Here is a 20,281-nt window from a genome sequence, read left to right on the forward strand (position 1 = left end):
CTGGACGATGAATAAGGAAGACCGAAGAAGAATTGACGCTTTTCAATTGTGGTGTTGGTGAAGAATACTGAATATACCATGGACTGCCAGAAGAATGAACATGGCACAGTGTAGGTACTCAGTAAATCTTGGTTGAGTGATTAAATGAATTAATGTGTGCATCATACTCTCTACCAATGATGGCAACTGAATCATGCCTCATGTACTCTGCCATAGTTTTATTCACCAAAAACTGCCACCAACAAACACCTAAGATGAAGAGCACTATTCCTTCTGCAGTACCAGTATCTTCCAGAGGTAAAACAGATGCTCACAGGATCACCCCAATACAGACTCCAGGAGGTACTTCCCATTACCAAAGATGGATGCAATGCTCCAAAGTCAATATAATGTCACCTGAGAGCTATACTGGCCTGAGAGCTATACTGGCCATAAGCCACAATGCCGGCTCTGTCACAGACTTAACCGTAAGGTCTCTTCCAAGTCACTCAATGTCCCATAGACTCAGTTTTATCATCTTTGAAATGAAGAGGGCATTAGCCACTTCAGCAGCAGGCACCTTCTTTAAATAAAGAGAAAACTTCAATAAAAAGCTACCCATACCATGATGAAAAGTAGGAAGAAGGAGGACTTGCAACGAAGCATCTCTGCAGTTAGGAAAGGGTTAAGCCTACACGTCTGCGTTCTCTTACTTGTAAATCAGCCTTGACTGCTGCTCAGTCTGAATGAAACCCCACCAGGTTGGCCTGTCAGGAAGGAAGCCCATGCGTCCAGACTTTTGTTGTTTTAAGGATTTTCTTTTTTTTTTTTTTTTTAATTTTACTGCTCAGGAAGGAAGCTGAAGCCTAGGTCCTAACTGCAGTCCTGCTGATTACTTGCCCTCGCATGTGCTACTGCCTCAACTTCTCTACCTACCTCTCAGACCCCACACTTTCCTTTTCTAGAATCCCTTCTTAGCCATGATTTTGGCATTAGGGCCTAAATCCCAGACCCTCCTCCCTTCTTTAAAAACTGAAAATTAAGAATGTTCGGTATTTCCGCTCCTACTTCCCACACACTCCTGTGTCTGCAAGTGGGAAGGACTGGGGATGGGGAGAGAGGAGAAGTGGGTCGTCCACGATTTGCAGAGACATTTTGCCCTCAACTGTGACCTGAACCTCTTTCCTTAGATGCAGCCATGAAGGAATTGACAGGGATTGAGGAATCACACCATTGGTCACCAGTAGCTACTTTTGCTACATACAGACGTGGATGTGAGACTTTTCAAATATAAACTACTATATTTAAATAACAGACCCAAATCCAAGGCCCTCAAACAGGGTATCAGTCCTTCCCACTCCCACCCTCTTACTCCCCACCTTCCCCACTGACATGCAGAATCATTCACTGTATTCCTGAGCCCCATGGGACTTTCTTTCTACAAAGAGAAAAACAGAGTTTATTTGTGCGCTCAGGGGAATGGGCAGCCGTCTTTTACTCCTAGGAGAATGTACACAGACACTATGTAAGAGGCCGATCCCCGCCCAACCCTGCCCTCCCCTTCGCCCTGTTAATCCCTCCCCAGCAGCCCCCCCCATCTCAGCCCTGCTGCTGTATTTCTCTCCTGACCTACAAGGCCCCTTCAAGCCCCGTCCTAAGCCTCCCCCAAGCAGAGACAATCCATCATGCTGGGGGACTGTGACACACACAGATGGGGGAAGGTTCACAGATTTGTCTCACATAAGCAAAAGGGTAAAAGTATCTGTATAACTTAAAATCTAAGGAACATACCAGAAACTCTGGAACTTTGAGTTCTAATACTAGTCAAATACCATTACAGCAAATCTCGTTATATATAGCCCAAATTGCTAACACACACAAATTCTAATGGCCCATTTATGTCAAACAGTATCTGATAATACAGTATTCCAGAAAAAGAAAATATCATGAGATTTGGATTCTCTAGCCTGGACCACTGCCTAGATATCTAACCCTAGTCAAGTCCCTTCCTCACTTGGAGACTCAGTTTCTCTAACTGTAATATTATCTTGCTTCTAAATAAAACTGAGAAGGAGGTCAGAGGGACACCAGGGCTAATCTTGGTGGATGGATAATAATGGAGGGATGTGAAGCAGCTGGCCATCACAGAAAAGGGCTTTTCAGCCTTTCTCCCTCCTTCTTTCCACATTGCCATAAGGCATGAGTGTGTGTGAAAGGATCCTACATACATGTTAGTTGTTAATGACCCTGTGTTTGGTTACATCAGTGCTTCTAACAATGAAGACTATACCACCAGACCGTCCTCAAAATAATAATAGTCATTATGTACTGAACACTTAGTATGTGTGAGGAACTGTTCTAAGCACCATCCATGTATTTATCTCACTCCAACAACTCTTTAAGGTTGCATAATTCCCATTTTACAGGGGAGAATACATTAAGTGACTTGCTTAGGGTCACAGGGCAAGTAAGCTAAAAGGTCCAGATTTAACTCCAGAGGCTGAACTTGTAACTACCAGGCTATACTGCCTCCCCACCTTTGATCTGAAACGCCTTCAAGTTAAGACTCAAAGGGGCAAATACTGCTTTCATGCCTTTAACAGGTTGTTTATTATGCCAGGCCACTCTGACTTGGTTTCAGCAAAACCCCAAAAAGCAAGGTCAAATGAGAGCAATGCAGGATTTGCCGGTACTTAAATGAGAATCATACACCTTAAAATAAAGCAAAGGTCTCGCCAAGGCTAGCTTTTGCCTGCTTCCTACAGCTTTCTGACAGTCTCTGCTACTCTAAGATGGATGCAAAGCTGTAAGTCTCAGCCTGTAAATGAATTTCAGTAGAAAGAGACAACTCTCATCTGGTAACTCAGACTCTGGATTAAAAACCAAAACCAAACCCACTGCCGTTTCGAGTCAATTCCGATTCACAGCAACCCTACAGACAGAGTAGAACTGCCCCATAAGGTTTCCAAGGCTATAAATATTTACAGAAGCAGACTGCCACACCTTTCTCCTGAGAAGTGGCTGGTGGGTTCAAACTGTTGACCTTTCAGTTAGCAGCCAAGTACTTTAACCACTGTGCAACCAGAGCTCCCACTCTGGCTTACTGGGCTTGATTTCTCATGAGACTGTACCAAAAAGTTCCTTCTACACACGCGCAGCTCTGGACTTTGCTAAAGCTCCGTATGTGCTGAACAGAATGTACTGGATGCAGCACCATGTCTCCCCCAAAAAACACAACTTTCATTTCTTCTAGGTCATCTTCAATCAGAACACACTCCACAGAGAAAACTGACGGTCAAATGTCTGAACTGCCAGATGGTTATAGGTGTCTACAAAACCCCACATCACTTGTCTGTTTCCAGCTTCAACCAGGACTTTGGTAGGAACTTTCTTTCTAAAACACCCATCAAAAGTAGATCGTATTTGTGGACTCCATGATAGGGGATGTGACGCTGTGGGAAAACATTTGGGAAGGGGACAGATTCCAATCTCAGGCTTTTAAAGGGTTAGGAGAAAAACAAACTTTAAATTATTTTTTAAGTTACAAACGATTTTTTAGTACCCTAAACAATCTACACAAAAAACTTTATTTGAGGAAGGTAATTTCACATATCTCTGGAAAAATTCCCTACCTGCCTTTGTCACTATGAAACCTGAAAGCACAAATAAATTTTTCCTTTCTTTCCTCAAACTTCTACGTCTTTGGTAGAGCAAAGTCTTACAGATACTGTTCAGTGCAATGCTGAAGAGTGGCAAACTGAAGAAAACTTCAAGTAAAAACTAGATTATAACCACCACTATCAATTTATTCAGTACTTAAGGAACTAACACTTGGTGATCGGCACCAATGCAGGAAAAAAATTTAAAATAATAAAAGTAAAATGTGAGTAAGATGATAGAAAAGTCCAATCCATTGGGTAAGACCAGAGGAGAATGAATTAGTCCTGTTTACTTAGCATCTACCAAGTTTATCGATTCATACCACAGTCTATCATTCCTCCAGGTCTAAACCCACAGTCCTAGTCCAGGATTTTTTCCTTGAAAAAGCATAAGAGAGAGACTGTTGGCTGTTGAGTGTTGCGGATTCTGACTCATAGAGACCCTACAGGACAGAGTAGAACTGCCCCACAGGGTTTCCAAGGCCGAAATCTTTGGAAGCCGACTGCCACATCTTTCTCCCGCAGAGCAGCTGGTGGGTCAAACTGCTGGTGGGTTCAAACCCACTGACCTTTCCGTTAGCAGCCGAGTACTTAACCATTGTGCTAAAAGGTCTTCTTAAGAGAACAACAAAGTAGGTTAAAGGGTTTTTTTTTTGCAGAAAATTCTCCTTCTTGCCCCAGAGAAAGAGATATTTACAAATTCCCACCCTTAACACAGACTTTGAGGTTACACAGGATAAAAACATGCTCCACTCAACTACAAAAATCACAATTTAAATGATATTTAAAGAAAAAATTTAAGGCATTTTTAGCTGCTATGTAGCAATAAACTATCCTTAAGCCTGCAGTTCATTTCTCTGTAAGAGGGGCAAAATAGCCCTGGGAAATGCTCTTTAACTTTTGGAAGACAACATTTATGTCCAAAAATTGTTATTTTGGGTGGTAAAATCGTGTAGATTTTAAAATAATGTGTATCATCACTCCAAATCCCAAGTATTTATAAAGAGTTCATTTCAACGTGTGCTCTGATACTTATTAACCAGACGGATGCGGTTAATAATGAAAAAATAAGAAAAACCATTATAAAATATAACTCTATTAAATGTATTGTCACTCCAAATCCCAAGTATTTACAAAGAATACACTTCAATGTGTGTAGATATTCATTAACCAGACGGGTGTAGTTAATAAGGATTAAAAATAAGAAAAACCAATATAAAAATATAATTCTATTTTCAGTTTCCTCTTCCCTGCCTAACGAGGAAAGGGGATGGGGAGGGAGGGCAACTTTTGTTATTTGGATACAATGTGTGTGTTTTTTCTTTGCAAACAAAAAAGGGCCACCAAATAATCAACCTGGGACCGCTGACCGGAAGGCAGCCCCTGAAAACTTCCCGTGGGAAGAGTTCCAGAAATTGTCGGGACTTTAACGGGCCCCGCTGTGCTGGCTGCGAGCCTCAGACTGTCAGAGGCGGCCGCGACTCGCCTCGCCCGAATACCAGCAGTCTTGCCGATGCACGAACCCCGGACTTGGGAAACATTCCCCAGAACATTCTACAGATTCGAAAAGCAAGACGGGAAAGACATTATGAACCTAAAAGGCAAACCTCTAAGTCCTCGAGTACCGAGAAAAAAGCTAGATCCAGATACCCGGGTACACACGCCCACCCTCCCTCATCGGCACGCCCAGGCTCCCCCTCCCTTCCCCGCCTCGCCCCCCCGCCAGCCCCTTCCCGCTCAGTAGTCACCCCCAGGCTCCCGTGGCGGCACCCTGGCTCCCCCTCGCACCCACCTGCACCTCCGCCCCGTCCCCCATCTCCCCGACATCCACGTGGGCGTGCCCCATCACACCGACTCCCCGGCCTCCTCGCCCCTGTCCCCCCACTGTCTCTTCTTCTCAGACGACAAACAGGCAACCGACCAGGGCTCGGTTCTTAGGGCGACTTGGAGGTGCGGGGCGGTGGCGGGGTGCGGGTAAGAGGGGCGACGCCAGCCCTCGGGCGCAAGCTGAGGCGGGCGCGGGGCTCGCCGGCCCTCGGGGCAGCGCCCGGAGCTCTCCCGCTGCCTCCGGGTCCAGCCGAGCGACGGCGAGGTCACCATTTCTGAAATTGGGAATCATCTCTGTGGCGGGGGCTGGGGGCTCCTTTTCAAGTGAGAGAACGGTGCCGACTCCGCGGTCTGTCCTGTCCCCGGTCGGCCCTCGCGCCTCTCCGCCCCCCCTCCCCCAAACGATCAATTACCAACCAGCCTTCTGCCGGGAGCGGCGAGGGGCTGGCTGGCGGCCGCGAGGAAGCGGCGGCCCGGATCACTCCTGCATGACAATTGATGGAGGGAGGGCGCGAGGCAAGGAGGGAGGACGGCTGCAGTGTCCGTTTTCTCACCATGGTGATTAGGCATTCCGGCCGTGCGAGGAGGCAGGCGCCGAACAGAGCGGCGCGGCGTGGAGCGAGGAGAGGGGAAGGGAGCGAGAGCGAGAGCAAGCCCCGCCGCCGGGCGGGCGGGCGGGCGGGCGAGCCGCACGCCGAGCCAAGCCAGGCCAGATGGCTCTGCAGCCATCAGGGACTGCTCCCGTCCAGCCCGGCCCCACTTTAGCTGTGCAAACATTTCTTTATCCCAACAAGACAATTAAACCCAGCAGCATGAAAAGGAGTTTCCATGACTGTGTTGGGAGTGAACAACCAGAAACAACCACACACATCACAGGAGTTCTTGCCCCAGGGAGAGGAGGAGGAGAAAAAAGGCGCTAGGAGAACATCGGAGCAGCTGAGGGAGATCGGGCTAGGTGTCGGCAGTCAGTAGAGGGAACCATCTAACCCATCTTGCCTGGTGATTTGCTGACCCTTTCACAGTGGTCATCTGCTCCAGCTAGAATCCAGAGGTTGTGCCTTAGGACATGGGAACTGCCCCAGGCATTCTCCCCAGCAAGAGCAATTCTCTTGAAAGCCAGACCCTAGGCTCTGCCCATCCCAGTCCCAGAGCCCATGGGAAGCATCCCCCATAACCACCCCCATGATGCCAGCCAACCCTCAGAATCTCAGTCTGCCCTGGGCCTATGTGAGCCGAGCTGATCTGATTCTTAGGACACAGGGTCTTCAATGATACATGCCTTTATAAAGATGCATCTCAGAGTACAAAATACCATCTTCTAGTCAGGACATTTGGGACCTTGGAATGACTTTTCAAATGTATCAAAGATGAAAGCAAGGCGGAACATCCAGGATCTGCTGTAAGCCATCAGGTTTCCTGTCTACCTGTGAATCTTTCTGGCCACCAAGCAAAACCACTAGGATCAGTGCCTGGCACTCATCCCTGACGTGAGCCAGAAAGCAGGACCAGTCATCCCTCCACCCAGGCAGTTCTGTCCCTCCCAGCCCTCAGGTGAGCATGCATACTCGCCAACTCCAACTTGGGCTGGGTGGATAGACTGGCAGGCAGGCCAAAGACTATGTCACCCACGCAGGACTCTGGGCACAGGGGTGGCCTAAACAAAACTATCAGGAAATACACACACTAGGCCCAGAGCCCTAAGGGGGTAATAAATGTATAGATTCTAGGACAAGGCAGCAGACAATACTTATCTTCCCTTTTGTTGTAAAGTTTCATTAATGAGAAAATGTTTATTTTAAAAGCCCTGGGAAACATATCCATAGACACTTCGATGTAAGACACACGTGGACTATTCGTAATTGGCCCATAAATTTTAACATCATTTCCCTGGACACGAGCCTTGGAGTGACAATAAACAGGAGTTACCTCAGTCCCCTTCCTGGGGGAATTATGCATCCTCCATGAACGACTTCTCACAAAACACTCCTCCCATTTTCCTGGGCAAATAAGTCAATCCTGTAAAGACTTCTTTTTTCCATAGAGCCCAACACCTACCTCAGGAATCACCTGTGATGCCAGGTGGGTGAACAGGCAAGCAAACCGGAATCATCTACTAGGAAAGACAATACTTAACCCAAATATGTTGCTTTCTACAAAAAAATGCATTTTTAATCACAGAAGAAATCCATAATCCTGCCAATCAGAACCCAGATTTAAGGAAAGAACACTCATGTGCATTACACCACGTCTGCAGGCCCCTCTTTCAGATGCTCTCACATGTGGATATATGTGCATATGGATGCAGTGTGTGAGCAGGGGGTGGCTGCAACAGTAAGAACAATCAGTGTTTCCATTGTAAAACTGATTTTTCAATGACCTAAAACTCAGTCATAAAACTTCTACTCTAAGTGGGACATACACGCGCCCATGCGCGCAGACACACACACACACACACACACACACACACACCCCAAAAGCTAACACTTACTTAGGGGTTTTACTGTTGCATTTAATTGAAACTTTTTTTCTTTTACATTTTATGAAAAAATATTTTATATATATAGTGAAAACTGAAAAAATGAGTCAACCGTATCAGAAATTAACTCTAAATTTAAAGAATAAAAAACTACAATATACCTGGTTAATTTTGGCAATCAGGGCAAAAGCCACTGTATCCTATTACTTTGCTTTTTTGAACACGTTCTTTCCTGTCTCTGCTCACCTCCCCATCCCCCCTCACTGCCCCATCTGCCCCTCAAGCTCTCCCTTAGGAAGCAGTCTTGTATACTGTCACTCGATTATCTGAGAAATATTACTTATTTCAAAACAGTTCTATAGGGAGGACCTGAAAGGCATCTAGTGGGAATAATCAGGCCTTCTAACAGCCCTTAAATATGTATTTACATAAAACAGACCATAAATATTCCGACACACATCGGTGTATGACAGGAGCCAAGAAAGCTGCTGCAGACTTTGTCACAGTGCCTCTCCCACCCTTCCCTGCAGAAAAATGCTTCTCTTGATCTCCAAAAACTCCAAATCAACCCTGTACAGGGTACAACCCTGTGAAGGCTGCGACACCACCTAAGGATAGGAAAGGAGAAAGGAGCACAAATCCAGGGTTACCACAGGGTAACAGTCTCCTCTTCACTTTGCACCTTTGCTTCTTGTTAAAGATTAGTCACAAACGCAACTCTAGATAATGTGGGTGTGCAAACATCATACGCTCACAGACACTCCTATAGGTTTCATGTTTGTGTAAGGGAAAGAAAAGACCACAAAGTACTCTATAAAGGAAGACTATTTTGAACAAATAAAGGGGGAAAGGGCTTCAATTTATATAACACTACAATTTGAAATAAAGAAGTTTCCCTACCCTTCTGATCAGGATCTCATTAATTTCAAGGTCAGAATTCCATTTCACTTTGGGAGACAGACTCATTTAATTTTTCTCCACCCAGGCGTACTCCTGTGTGAGGGATCCATCTCCATGGGGGATGGCACCACCACACAATGCAAACCAGGCAAACAGAAGAGTTATGGCTTTGACACTCGCAGGGGAATGGATATCCACATCTCTGAGTTCTGACTTGACTAACAAGCCTCCACTTGCTCTGGGGGTCTGATACAGGTAAAAAGATAGAAAATGGAGATACGATGGATTTGTTAGGTGAGAAGAAAGGAATCTTGATCTCCAGATGGTACTTTGTGGCATATGAGTTTGGACAGAATTTCAGTTTCAGTTTGTATCTGGAGGAAAAGAAGGGGGGCAGAATCGGTCACACCCTAACCCAGGGCAGTTTAAACCTGAGGTCAGATTATAGCTAGCCTTGATTAGTTGCACATCACTGGACAAATGAAAGCTAAAATAACATAAAACAGACCAACACAAGGCCAGTACATGTTCAGCAGGGATCTCCAAAAGGAAGGATCATAACACACACAAGTCGGCTGTATAGACAGTGAAAAGGTGAAAGAGGAGCTAAAGCCAAAGTGAGCGAGCAACAGCAGCAGCTGTGCTGTCAGATAGCAGCCTTCTCCCTTAAGTGGGGAGGTCTCGGGCTTACAGACGCTAACATAAAAGACACACTCACAACATATTTCAAAACCAAAGAGCGATGGATTTACAAGGCAGGTTGATTTTATGATGACTCTTATTGAAAAGGTACGCTGGGTTTAGGCGGATGCCTTTTAGCACAGAAAAGTTAACACAGTGCCTAATTCAAGGAGACAGCCTGAGGAAGCAGTGCCGACAGGGGAGAGAGCTACAATGTCTCTATTACTCTCCCCGGCATCATAAAGAGAAGCGAAAAAAATGGTATTCATGTTGGTGGTTATAGAGAGGACGGGAGCACAAAAAATAGAGAGGAGGGGAAAGCAAACCTCAGATGTAGTTTTCTTAAGAAAATAAAATGAAGCAAGTCTTAGAACAAAAGGTTGCTGGAAAAACACCCTCAGTTCATAAATTCCCACCAGGCTTGAAGAAAACTGCTCTGTCTACTCACAGCCCAAAAGCTTCAAAAATACAATTATTTTCTGATTATATTAGAGGAGAACATTGCAGGGTTCAACACTTCTAGTCTACAAGTCCCATACGAAGGCTTAGTTGCAACTATTAATGGGTGTACCAGCACCCAACAAGGCACTTGGAGAACGTGAGAAAAGCTGTTCCATAAGAAGAAATTAATAATATTTGTGAACATCAAATATGAAGCAGTCACAGATCAATCACGGCTTGTCCTAAAAGTGAGCCCCAGGATAAGCATCCAGCAAACCTGTTAAATCCCAAGAGAAGTCGGCTTTCTAGCTCGTAAGGAAAACACAGCTGTTTGAAATGCTTTATGGTGATTGACGACACCTTTGTCCTTCTCTGAAAAACAGCCTGATGTGGACAAGGGCTGAGAGTTGTGAAAATAAAATCACGTGGAGTCAGCCTGATGTGATACAATGGAAAAGCTACAAAAATAATACCAAGATCGGAGAAACATAATGAGGATAGCAAAGAGAGGAGGGATGAACAAGTTGCTTCAGGCCCCCCAAATTCATTAGGAACCTACACTCTCTAATGAAATGATATCACTCAAGCACACACATGGCACCCTTCTTCACTCCAGAGTCCACAGAGAATAAGCCAACCATGCCTGTGAAGAGAAAGGCAGCGCTGAGGCCAACTTGCCTCTGGCTACCTTCGGAAAAACATTTCCTGCAAGAAATATCAATGCTCATTGATGGAGAGACAAATAAATGTTAGCACTCCACAGCGGTTGAAAGGAAAGTAGTAGTTGGCCCTTCCCATTACTGGTGCGTGAAAAATGCCATCGACCTGTTGAACACTCCTGCAAGGCAGGACTTACTGGGGGTAAGGGAGGGCATGCACCAAGTACTTACATCTGTCATTCCGATCCTCCGGGCTAGATGAGGCTTCCCGATCAGAAATGAGGCCAGAGACAGCAAAAATCTTCTTCCCAGTGTCGTCAACCTTAAGTGAACCGGGGGAGCTAGATGGCAGCTGTGTCCCAAAGTCATATTCCTTGCCATCTGCATCTGAGAAGCGCAAGTGGGGAGACTCTGTGTCATGGCAGTTCTTAAGTCGTTTGGCCGGCGTGAAGGCAGACTGATAGCTCTCTCGATCCTCAGTGGAAGCAAAGGGACGGAAAGCTCCCACGCCACTATGATTCAGCATACTAATTGGGGTGCAATCTAGGTTCGGGGGTGCAAATTGAGGGTGGAGGTGTAGTAAAGAAGGGGGAAAATCACGGTTGGCAAAAGTGCCTGGCACCCCACCTTGCCGGTGGTACATAGAGGCAAAGGTGTAGGAACCATTGGTGAATGGAATGTGCACGTCCTTGTCTACTGAGACAGGTACACCAAAGGGTCGTGGCTGCTGACAAGGGATGGAAGCATCACGGCTGGCCTCAGCCGTGGATGCCAGGACCATCAGTGCTGGGGATGCCAGAGGGTTGGGAAGGTAGGATGAATTCTCCATCTTGAAGGCTGCCCGGTGTAAGTCCATCGGAGTCTCTTTCTATGGCCGGCGTCAGACAAGAAACAGTCTTCCCTGGGAGGGAGGCCGAGCAGCACCTCGGATCAGGGCAGGGAATATTACTGGGGAATCATCCCCTTCTAAGACCTGCGGAAACAGCAAAGAGAAAAAAAGGGGGGAGGACAGTCAGGGGGAAGAAAATAAGGGAAACCCCAAGTGATAGAAACACCATCCTTCTGGCTTACAGATGCCTGGGCAAGAGACACCACAGGCTTTAGGAGCCAGTGGGCAGCAGCATCAGACCATTTTCATTCAGGAAAATCAATAGACAACTTACTGTGATGTACGCGTAGCTGACTTTGGTCCCTACACGTTCCGGGTGAAATGCGCCTGAGCCCAGCAAAGAAAAAAAAATCATAAAACCTCCAAATACAATATTCCCTGAACAAATGAGCTTTGGAAGGCCAAGTCACCCAGTAGATTAGGGGTGGTCTATATTTTGACCAGCTTCCACCTGGATACACCTCTCATTGCAGGCCTGAGGTTCAAACAAGAGAACAAGTCCTACCTATATGATCTCCCACATACACATTCTCTCTTCATCTTCTCTAACAATACCCTGATACTGAAAAATCCCTAAATCAAGCACATCTAGACCACATACATCTGTACATATTAGTTTACAAATAGTACATGTGGATAAATCATGCACATTGGCACATATATAAACATCTTCATGTATCGTCTGTGACTGTTTCATGAAAGAACTGCTATGTGAAACAACATTATTTTTGATGCACACCCTTCTCTAATCACACAGGCTTTCTATTTCTCCTTTCTGAGAAGGAACAAAACCTTCATCAATAAAATGCCTGGCGTCTCTGACAATATTTAAAAACATGATGGGTGCCTTTGGCATATGCTCTCCAGAAGCATCTGTCTTCCAGAGGCAGCAAAGAACGAATCGGTAATTTCAGTTACTAATGCGCTCGCTCTTAAGTATATTTGTAAACTGCCTTTGAATTTGCCATTACCATTTAGAGTAAAATGTTAACAGAAATCTCTGACTTATTTTGCTCTGCTTATTGGCCCAGTCAGAGTTGATGTCCAATAAAGGCCCCAGAACAAATTGGAATTTGGAGAGCTTCTTTCCATTTCCCTTTTAAATTTAAGTTGTACATTTTCATAGTCACCAATTCTGCTTCCGAATTTATTTTGGGGTGGGGAATGAGGGAAAGGGCTATAAATCAAAAGCCAGGATAACAGAAAATGAACACTAGGACTTAACTAGCTTCAAAAATACACTTAATAGAAACTTAAAGAAACTCAAAGTGCAACCAAAAATTACCATCTGCTACAAAATGTAAACTTCAAGTTGAGTGTCATATCTAAAATAAAATTTACCCATTTACCTCACCCCACTCCCCACCCCTCAAAAAAATAACCCACCTATATAATGGAGTATCTTTGGTATTTCCTCAAACAGAGAAACCTCAGTTAAACTGTAGATGAATTCTCCTGGCTTTAATGCAGTGTAAAGAGAGTATTTCCTTCTCCCATCCTGTAGCAGATGTGTCAATGACTGCTATTAATTGGGAAGATGAGTGGACACCATCAGACTGCTTCCTCATTTGGCATCTTTCCTTATAGACATCGTTGCTAAATTACCAGATTATGTATCTCACATTAACGGATTTTTCTCTCTTCCAAATTTTAAATAACTTTCCTGTCAAGTTATAGCAGTTCAGGGAATGAACTGCCAAGGACAGTCAGTTAGCCTGACAAGTCTGGGAATCCTGTTCTTGGCTGTTTTCAAGTCAGATTAATGGTCAGACAACATGGAAGCTCTCAAAGTTGGTCTAGTGCTGTTCCAAGGGTTCTGAACAGCACTTCACAAGAGAAATAACTACTTGTCTATCAACAAGCAATATTATATGAGACAAGCTGGAGAAAAGGGCAAACACAATACATGGGCGAGGGCGGGCAGGTGCTTCCCCCCCAAAATAACCATTACCCAGAGAATTCTATTTCTATTTTTACTTCCTGGATCACCTCATTATGTTAAATGGGTTTCATAAATTAGTAATCTGGCGACAGCACCAGACACTCCAACAGAACACGGTGAATCACTCAAACCTAGTTATACATTTGAAAACTTCATTACACTGAAAATAAATCAACAATATTTTTGTAGGCCCCATCTCTTTTACTCCACTGTGTGGGTGTTGGTCTTGTGTGGGGAGGGTCATGCTGTTTTTTCTTTTCCCTTTTCTTTCTTACCCCCTCCTCACATTAACAACATGTACAGATGAGGCTTCAGCAGACTAGTCATTATGAAAATCTATATAGTTAATACACTCCCAATGTCAAAATGTCATGGGTTTAAACACAGAACCCAAAATAAGAAAACTAACTGACCCTCTTAATTAAAAAAATATGGATTGTAAGATAATCAGCTTGATGGAGCATTTGGGTGACTGTAAAGAACGGGGCAAAGGGAAAGTAAGTAACTTACTTTTCTGCCTCTATGCTGATTTTTTTTAATTTAGCACTTCGTGCAAATCCAGATTAAAATAACTCCAGCTATTGATCCGAGCAGTGGAATTGACATTAATTTTAGTTCACTTCTCACTTTGCAAAGGGATCAATAGGAAGTAATAACAGCTGACATCCCCGCTGAAAGGAGGAGAAAGAAGGGCTGAAGACAGAAATCGAAAAGCAACCAAATAAATCATCAGCTACTTTTCCACGGCATCAGACAAACTCCAAACAGACTGCAAAAAGTCTTTGTTGAATTAACTAAACAAGGAGGAGGGATCAATCCAGGAAGCTAAATAGTCTGGCAGGCAGTGAGGCTGGACGGAGGGACCAACAAATATTGAGCTTTTAAAATTTCAAATCCTTCCTGTGATGGGTTTGGTTGAGTTCTGTATGTGTGAGAGTTTGTTTGTTTGTTAAATCACACACCCGACCTTGGTCTAAAGCGATTACAAAACTCCAGCTAACTGAATAATTAGTGAGATTACTAATTGCGTGGCTAAACACGCCAGAACCAAGACAAATGAAACGAAGAGGCCGGCATTTGGAACGTGAAAATGTCTGAGGCTGGGCTGATGCGCAGCGCTCTGCGCTCTCCGACGCCAACTAGCCACTTTCCACGCAGAAAAAACCGAAAGCCGGAGACAAAGTCTGAGAGAGTGGGCAGTTTCCCACCCCCGACTCTGCCCATCCCTGTCCAGGGTATGGGTTTCCTGACCCCGCGGCCGGGATCATCGTAGGAGGAAGCCGTGCTGTAGCAGCTGGGAGCCAAAGCCACTTGCAAAAGACTGCCACAAAGAAAGCTGCAAAGCGCTCTCTCCCGGAGCCCGAGCTCAAGGCGCCCACCAAACTACGACTCGGCTGGCAATGAAAATGCACACACAACACTCCTCCGCTTATTACAACAGGTGACATTTTCGTGGTCTCTGAACCGTTTCCAAAAGCCAGAAATTAAAATAATAGAACAAATTAAACGATATTTTTACTTTGCATAAATAAACTTTTAAAAAATTAACAGCCTACTTAAAAAGCGAAGAACAATGGGAAATGGGGCCAGGGTAAGTGGGGAGTTGTGAAGAAAGCAGGAAAGATTTTTTGTTGTTGTTTTTTTTGAGTTCACAGACTTTTTCGCTTGAAGAGAATTCCCGCACACCAAATGCCCAAGAGGTATTTGGAAACACTGCTCTAACAGATCTTACCACCCTAAGCGAGAGCTCAGGGAGCGTAAGGCTAATACGTTCCCGGGCTGGAGCCGACGCCTGCCGCTCGGACGCGCGAGTATCCGTCCCAGATCTGGATCCAGATCCAGCCCGGCTTGGCCAAGGGGTGCGAATACAGACAGCCCAGCCTGTCCGAGAGTGCGGCGCCACGGGGCTGCCCGCTCAGCGAGCGGGTGCAGAATTCAGCCGACAAGGGTCTGGACCCGGAGAAACCAACTCTTTTAGGGAAAACGGGGGAAGAAGCAGTGAAGGTGAAACCTTCATAAACTTGGGGCCAACGCAGAGCCGAGCCCACCACTCCTTGGCCTGACCTCTCCCTCCAGTTCTCGGTTGACTTGCACAAAGAATACTTTCGCTCCCCCAAAAACCTCCGCACGAAACAATTTTCTTGTAACTTTGGAGAACGAAGGCGCCGGCCAGGCAAGAGCCGACACGTGCGAGGGGCATTCGGTCCGCAGCCAGGCAGGGCCAGCGGGGCAGGGGCTCGGAGAAGCCTGCCTTCGCCCAAAGTCCCAAAATCTCAGGCGCCGTACAGCCCCGCCCTGCGGGTCACCGGGGTCCCGCCGCCGCGCGCCATCGCTTTCGGCGGGCAGCCAACGGACTCCTCTACCCCCGCTCTCTGGCCGGCTGGCCCCAGCCGCCCGGCCCTCCCCGTTTCCAAACTGCGAACCTGAGGCGAGGAGGGAGGGCTCTGTAGCCCGCGCCGCGGCCACCGGGCCGCCACACCCCGAGCGGCTCGCAGAACAGGTGTGTGTCCCCGCTCGCTCCGCGCCCGGCCCCGGCCCGTCGGTCGCCAGCGCCGCGGCGCCGCCCTGTGCTCGGCCTTCTCCCGCCTTGCCCCGGAGCGCAGCGAGCGAACCCACACCACTCTTGACCGGTTCCCCCGGGCCAAGAGGGTTCGAAACGGAAGACGCCTGGGTCGCTTTTACTCGACGCTCTTTCTGCCTTTCACCTCTGCGCTTTTTCCTTTTACAGGAGAGATCCCGAGATGGGTGGAGGAGGAGGCCGGGCAAGGCGAAGACCCTGCCCGCTCGGCTCTCTCCAGTCCGACTCGTTGCTTCCTCACAGCCCGCCCTTTTTATTTTTCCTTTCTCTACCCTTTGCCCCTCCAGCCGAGTCGACAGCGGAGCCGAGAGACGAGACACGGTTGATGGGCATCGTGGGCAGAATATCCCCGAGCCATCCCTCTCCGCCGCTCGGGGGGAAAAGGCGGCGCACGCCGGAGACCCCGGACGGCCCAGCCCGCCAGGGCTGCGCCCGCCACCGAGCGCCCCGGCCCCAGTGAGAGGCCCGCGCGGCTCGGGGCCCGGGCCCTTGCCTTCTGTTGGCGCCGCGGTCAGAGCCCAGAAAGCAGCGAGTTCTTAACGGAAAGCGAGAGCTCTTCTTCTGCCTCCCGGACAGCCGAGCCCTCACTGTCTCGGGGCTCCCGCGCGCCCTCGCCGGCCGGGGTCGACCCTGGCCTCGAGCTCTTGGAGGAGCTCCTGGAGCGGGGGACGGGCCGGGCATCCCTTCGGATGGCCTCACCACCGTGGGCGGCCTCGCCCTAGGGGCCACACGGAAGCTCTCCGCCCAAGTTTGTTCTGCCCTGGAAGAAAAGGCTTTCCCTTACAAAGGCGAAACGCCCAGGCCGAGCCCTGAAAAGCCCGGGTCGGGGGGTGGGGGCGGCCGGAGGCTCCGGAGCGCTGTGGCGGGGCCGGGCTACCGGCTGGGAAGGTCGCCCAGCCCGGGCGGACAAGCGTGGCGGCGGTGGCCACAGGACTGCAGCACCTGGCGTGCTCGCTGAAAAGTTTTGTTCTCAAGTCGGAGAAAGAGAAATTGTTACTCAATTTAAGGCAGGTCTAAGATAAAAATAAAACTACAAAAAAGAACAATGCACCGCAGTCGACACGATCGTGCTCCCGCCCGGCTTTGCAGAACTGCTGGGGGAAGGAGTCCTGACACGGAAAATCCCGGGAGACCCCCACGGGTCGGACTGTTCTAAGGCCAGGCCAGTGCAGCCGAGCGGAGCGGGGAGTTCAGAGATTGCATTTGGAACGGGCCACTTCTATGCCATCACCTGCCTCCTTCATGCCCACTGAGGCTCTCCCACACCACCCCTACACCTCCTTCCACACCCTTCACACCCGCCCCTGCTAGGAAAAAGCCCAAGTACCAGGGGGCCCAGGGCTCCCCAGCCTTTCCTCGGGTACCCCACTCGGCTGGTTGTGTGTTGTGTGGGGGCAGTCAAGGTCCTTTCTCATACGGATTGCCTCTTCCTCATATCGCCTGCCGCCTTAGACTCTCCACTGAGTACTACCCAGCCCCGGCCCCGCCGGAAATCACCGCGGGATACACTGGGGAGCCCCGCGAAAGAGCTTTCTCGCGATCGACCCAAACAAAGTGAGAATGGGGCTTATTAAAAGATGGAGAAAAGAAGTACTTCTCCCTTCCCTTGCTGTCCCCTCACCCTCCCTGTTTGTCCAATTCCCGCGTTTAGTCCCTCCCCCTCGCACCCCCCAAATAAAACACATTAAGGAAAACTCAAGACGGAAAGTTTGAGTGAGGCAGCGCAGAGTGCGCAGGGCACCGAAGCGGGGAGGCTCTGTCGCGATGATCTAAGACGCGCCAACCCAGGTCCTAGCCCCTGCCCCTGCGGGGAGGAGGTTCCTGAATCTCTAGGAAACGGACCCGAAAGTTAGCCAGGTTCCTGAACAACCCTGCCGCCCTCCGCACCCACCCCTCTTGTGTACGCACACACATCCACACCCCTTTCTGATCTCCATACTTGCCGTGGAAATTCCTAGGGAGAACGGTCGCACTTTTCAGTACACAGAGGGAAGAAGGCGGGGAGTGTGGTGCATGAAAAGTCCCGGGTGCGTAGAGCCGGCGGAGGCAGTGGTGGTGGCGGCGGCGGCAGCAGCAGTAGGCGGCTGGCCCCGGGTTTGTGGTCGCGAGCTGCCTGGGATTGCATGTACAGATCAAGAGACTCGGTTGGTGTGAGAGAAGGAGCAGTGCTGCCTCTCAGCGCTGGCTCTAATCAGTGAATGAGCCTCCACTCTCCCAGGGACTCGGAGACACACACACACACACACACACACACACACACACATTCTCTCACACTCACACACATACAGGCACTCTGAGCACTGAATACATTAGGGCACTAAGGGACTCTGGGAAATGGAGTCCAGACCCAGGGCACTCTTGGAGAACAAACCTGCTGGCCTTCACGAAAGGGCTAGCAAGTCTAGGGGATGCGAGAGACACTGTGGAAACTGAAGAGCTCTTTCACTTTTGTTCACATTCCCCCCATCCCTGAAAGATCTCGGTGAATGATTTGGTGTTCTTCCTTTCTTGAACCAAAAGTGATCAACAGTAAATGAGTAAATCTTTAAGACTGACTCCCACTGCTGCTAAATTACCCGCAAGTCCTGGTACCCTCATAAACTCGGGCTTTTTCCAGAAAAAGTTCACCTGCACTACGCTCCACAATACTTCTCTGGGTCTTTGCCTATAATAATGAAATAATAAATGAATATAAATAAACTTTAACTTTTAGAAGGACTAGAAAGGGGCTAGTTTAGCACCCAGATTTGAGAATAAAAAATTTTATTGGTGTTTATATTACAGTTCTTCCTTTTCAAATCATTTTATATCATCCTTTAATTCAGCAAGTACAGAACGATTAAAAGGGGAAATGGATAGAGTACTAACATTCCCTGAGTACCTTCTAGGAGCCAGGTAGTGGGACTAAATGCCTTTACATAATCTTATTTAATCCTTAGATTAATTATGCAGATAATTTTATCACTATTTTATAGAAAAGGAAACTGAGGTTGAGATGGTTTATATAATTTGCCCTTGGGAACATGATTAACAAGTTACAGGTCTAGGATAGCTGGTTATCCTAGCTCTGAAAGCAAAGGCCCAACCAAAGTCTAATCATAGTTCAAGAAGTCATTCCTTTGTTTTGTGGCTCAGTTTCCGAAATTCAGGATTTCTTGTGCAGGGAAGAAAGGGGGAGAGGGGAGGGGGAGTACTATACTGATAATCTACCCTGCAAAGAGCCAAAGGATTACAGATTGTTTATTTAAAAGCACAGAATTCTCAAAGTCCCATCTTGCTATTATTTCATAGCTCCTTTTCTTATAATTAAGGAGCATCTGAATAGTATGTGTGCTGTCTGTACTTAAAATTTTAAATTAGCAACTCTTTAAGTAAGTGGCTAATTTGACCAACCTATGTTTATGACTATTTCTGTCTCTATACTTCATGGGATTAGAGTTTTTTGTTTAGGAACCTCTAAATATTTAAGTATCCATGCTTAATCATTCATTCATACACCAGCATTGATTGTGTTATAGGCATTCTTCTTCCCATTAGATTGTCCTTTCCTGCTGGATTGTAAACTTCATGCAAGCAAGAATCATGTTTGTTTTATTCAACATTATACCCTCAGCACCTAACACTGTCGATCTGTCTGGTCAGTGAATAAATGAAAATATTAAAATGAACAAAACAAAATTTTTACCCTCAAAGAGCTTGCCATCTAGTAGAGAAGACAAAGAGAAATCGATTTGATGACTGCTATTAGAGTGACCATATAATTTTTGACCTAACTGAGACACATTTGATAGTAAAAAGTAGCACTATTAACAATTACACTGGGATGATAAGTATAAACAGAGACTGTCCTGGGCCAAGTGGGTAGAATGGTTACCCTAGCTATAACAGGACATCTCATTCTTCCATTTAACAAGCATTTATTAAGAATTCTCTTGTGCAGTGTCTTTAAACTACAAGCCACTTGATTTTCCTAGAAATTGAAGTATGAGGCACCCTGTAGCAAGAAATAGGCAGAAGTAGGCTGAATCACAAAAGGCTCTGTATACTAGGCTAAGGAAAGTGGACTTTACCCTATAGATGATGAGAAATGCCTGGAAGGTTTTTCAGGGGTGTGACATGGTAGGATTTTTGTTTTAAAAAGAGTACTAGTTGCCAGGTGGGGCAGGGTGGAGGTTAGACTGGAGGTAAGGAGTCTAATTAAGAGCCCTGGTGGTGTAGTGGTTAAGAGCTACGGCTGCTAATCAAATGGT

At 47.1% G+C, this 20,281-nt stretch overlaps 1 protein-coding gene across 2 annotated transcripts in view; it reads right to left on the minus strand.

Moving 5' to 3' along the window:
- The window catches only part of RNF220 (ring finger protein 220), a 270,289-nt gene extending 251,965 nt beyond the window's left edge, over window positions 1–18,324 (minus strand). Inside the window, exons 1-2 of one of the 2 annotated variants that reach the window (XM_004371814.2) lie at window positions 17,975–18,324; window positions 10,854–11,595 (exon numbers count right to left, since the gene is read on the minus strand). In XM_004371814.2, the coding sequence (XP_004371871.1) occupies window positions 10,854–11,478 (625 nt within the window). In that variant the 5' untranslated portion in view covers window positions 11,479–11,595; window positions 17,975–18,324. Of the gene's footprint in view, window positions 1–10,853; window positions 11,596–17,970 lie in introns of both variants that reach the window. The other variant, XM_012554248.2, reaches the window with a different exon arrangement.
- Window positions 18,325–20,281: the final 1,957 nt, after the last annotated feature.

Source organism: Trichechus manatus, unplaced genomic scaffold, assembly GCF_000243295.1.
Source record: "Trichechus manatus latirostris isolate Lorelei unplaced genomic scaffold, TriManLat1.0 scaffold00015, whole genome shotgun sequence".
Lineage (NCBI taxonomy): Eukaryota > Metazoa > Chordata > Mammalia > Sirenia > Trichechidae > Trichechus > Trichechus manatus.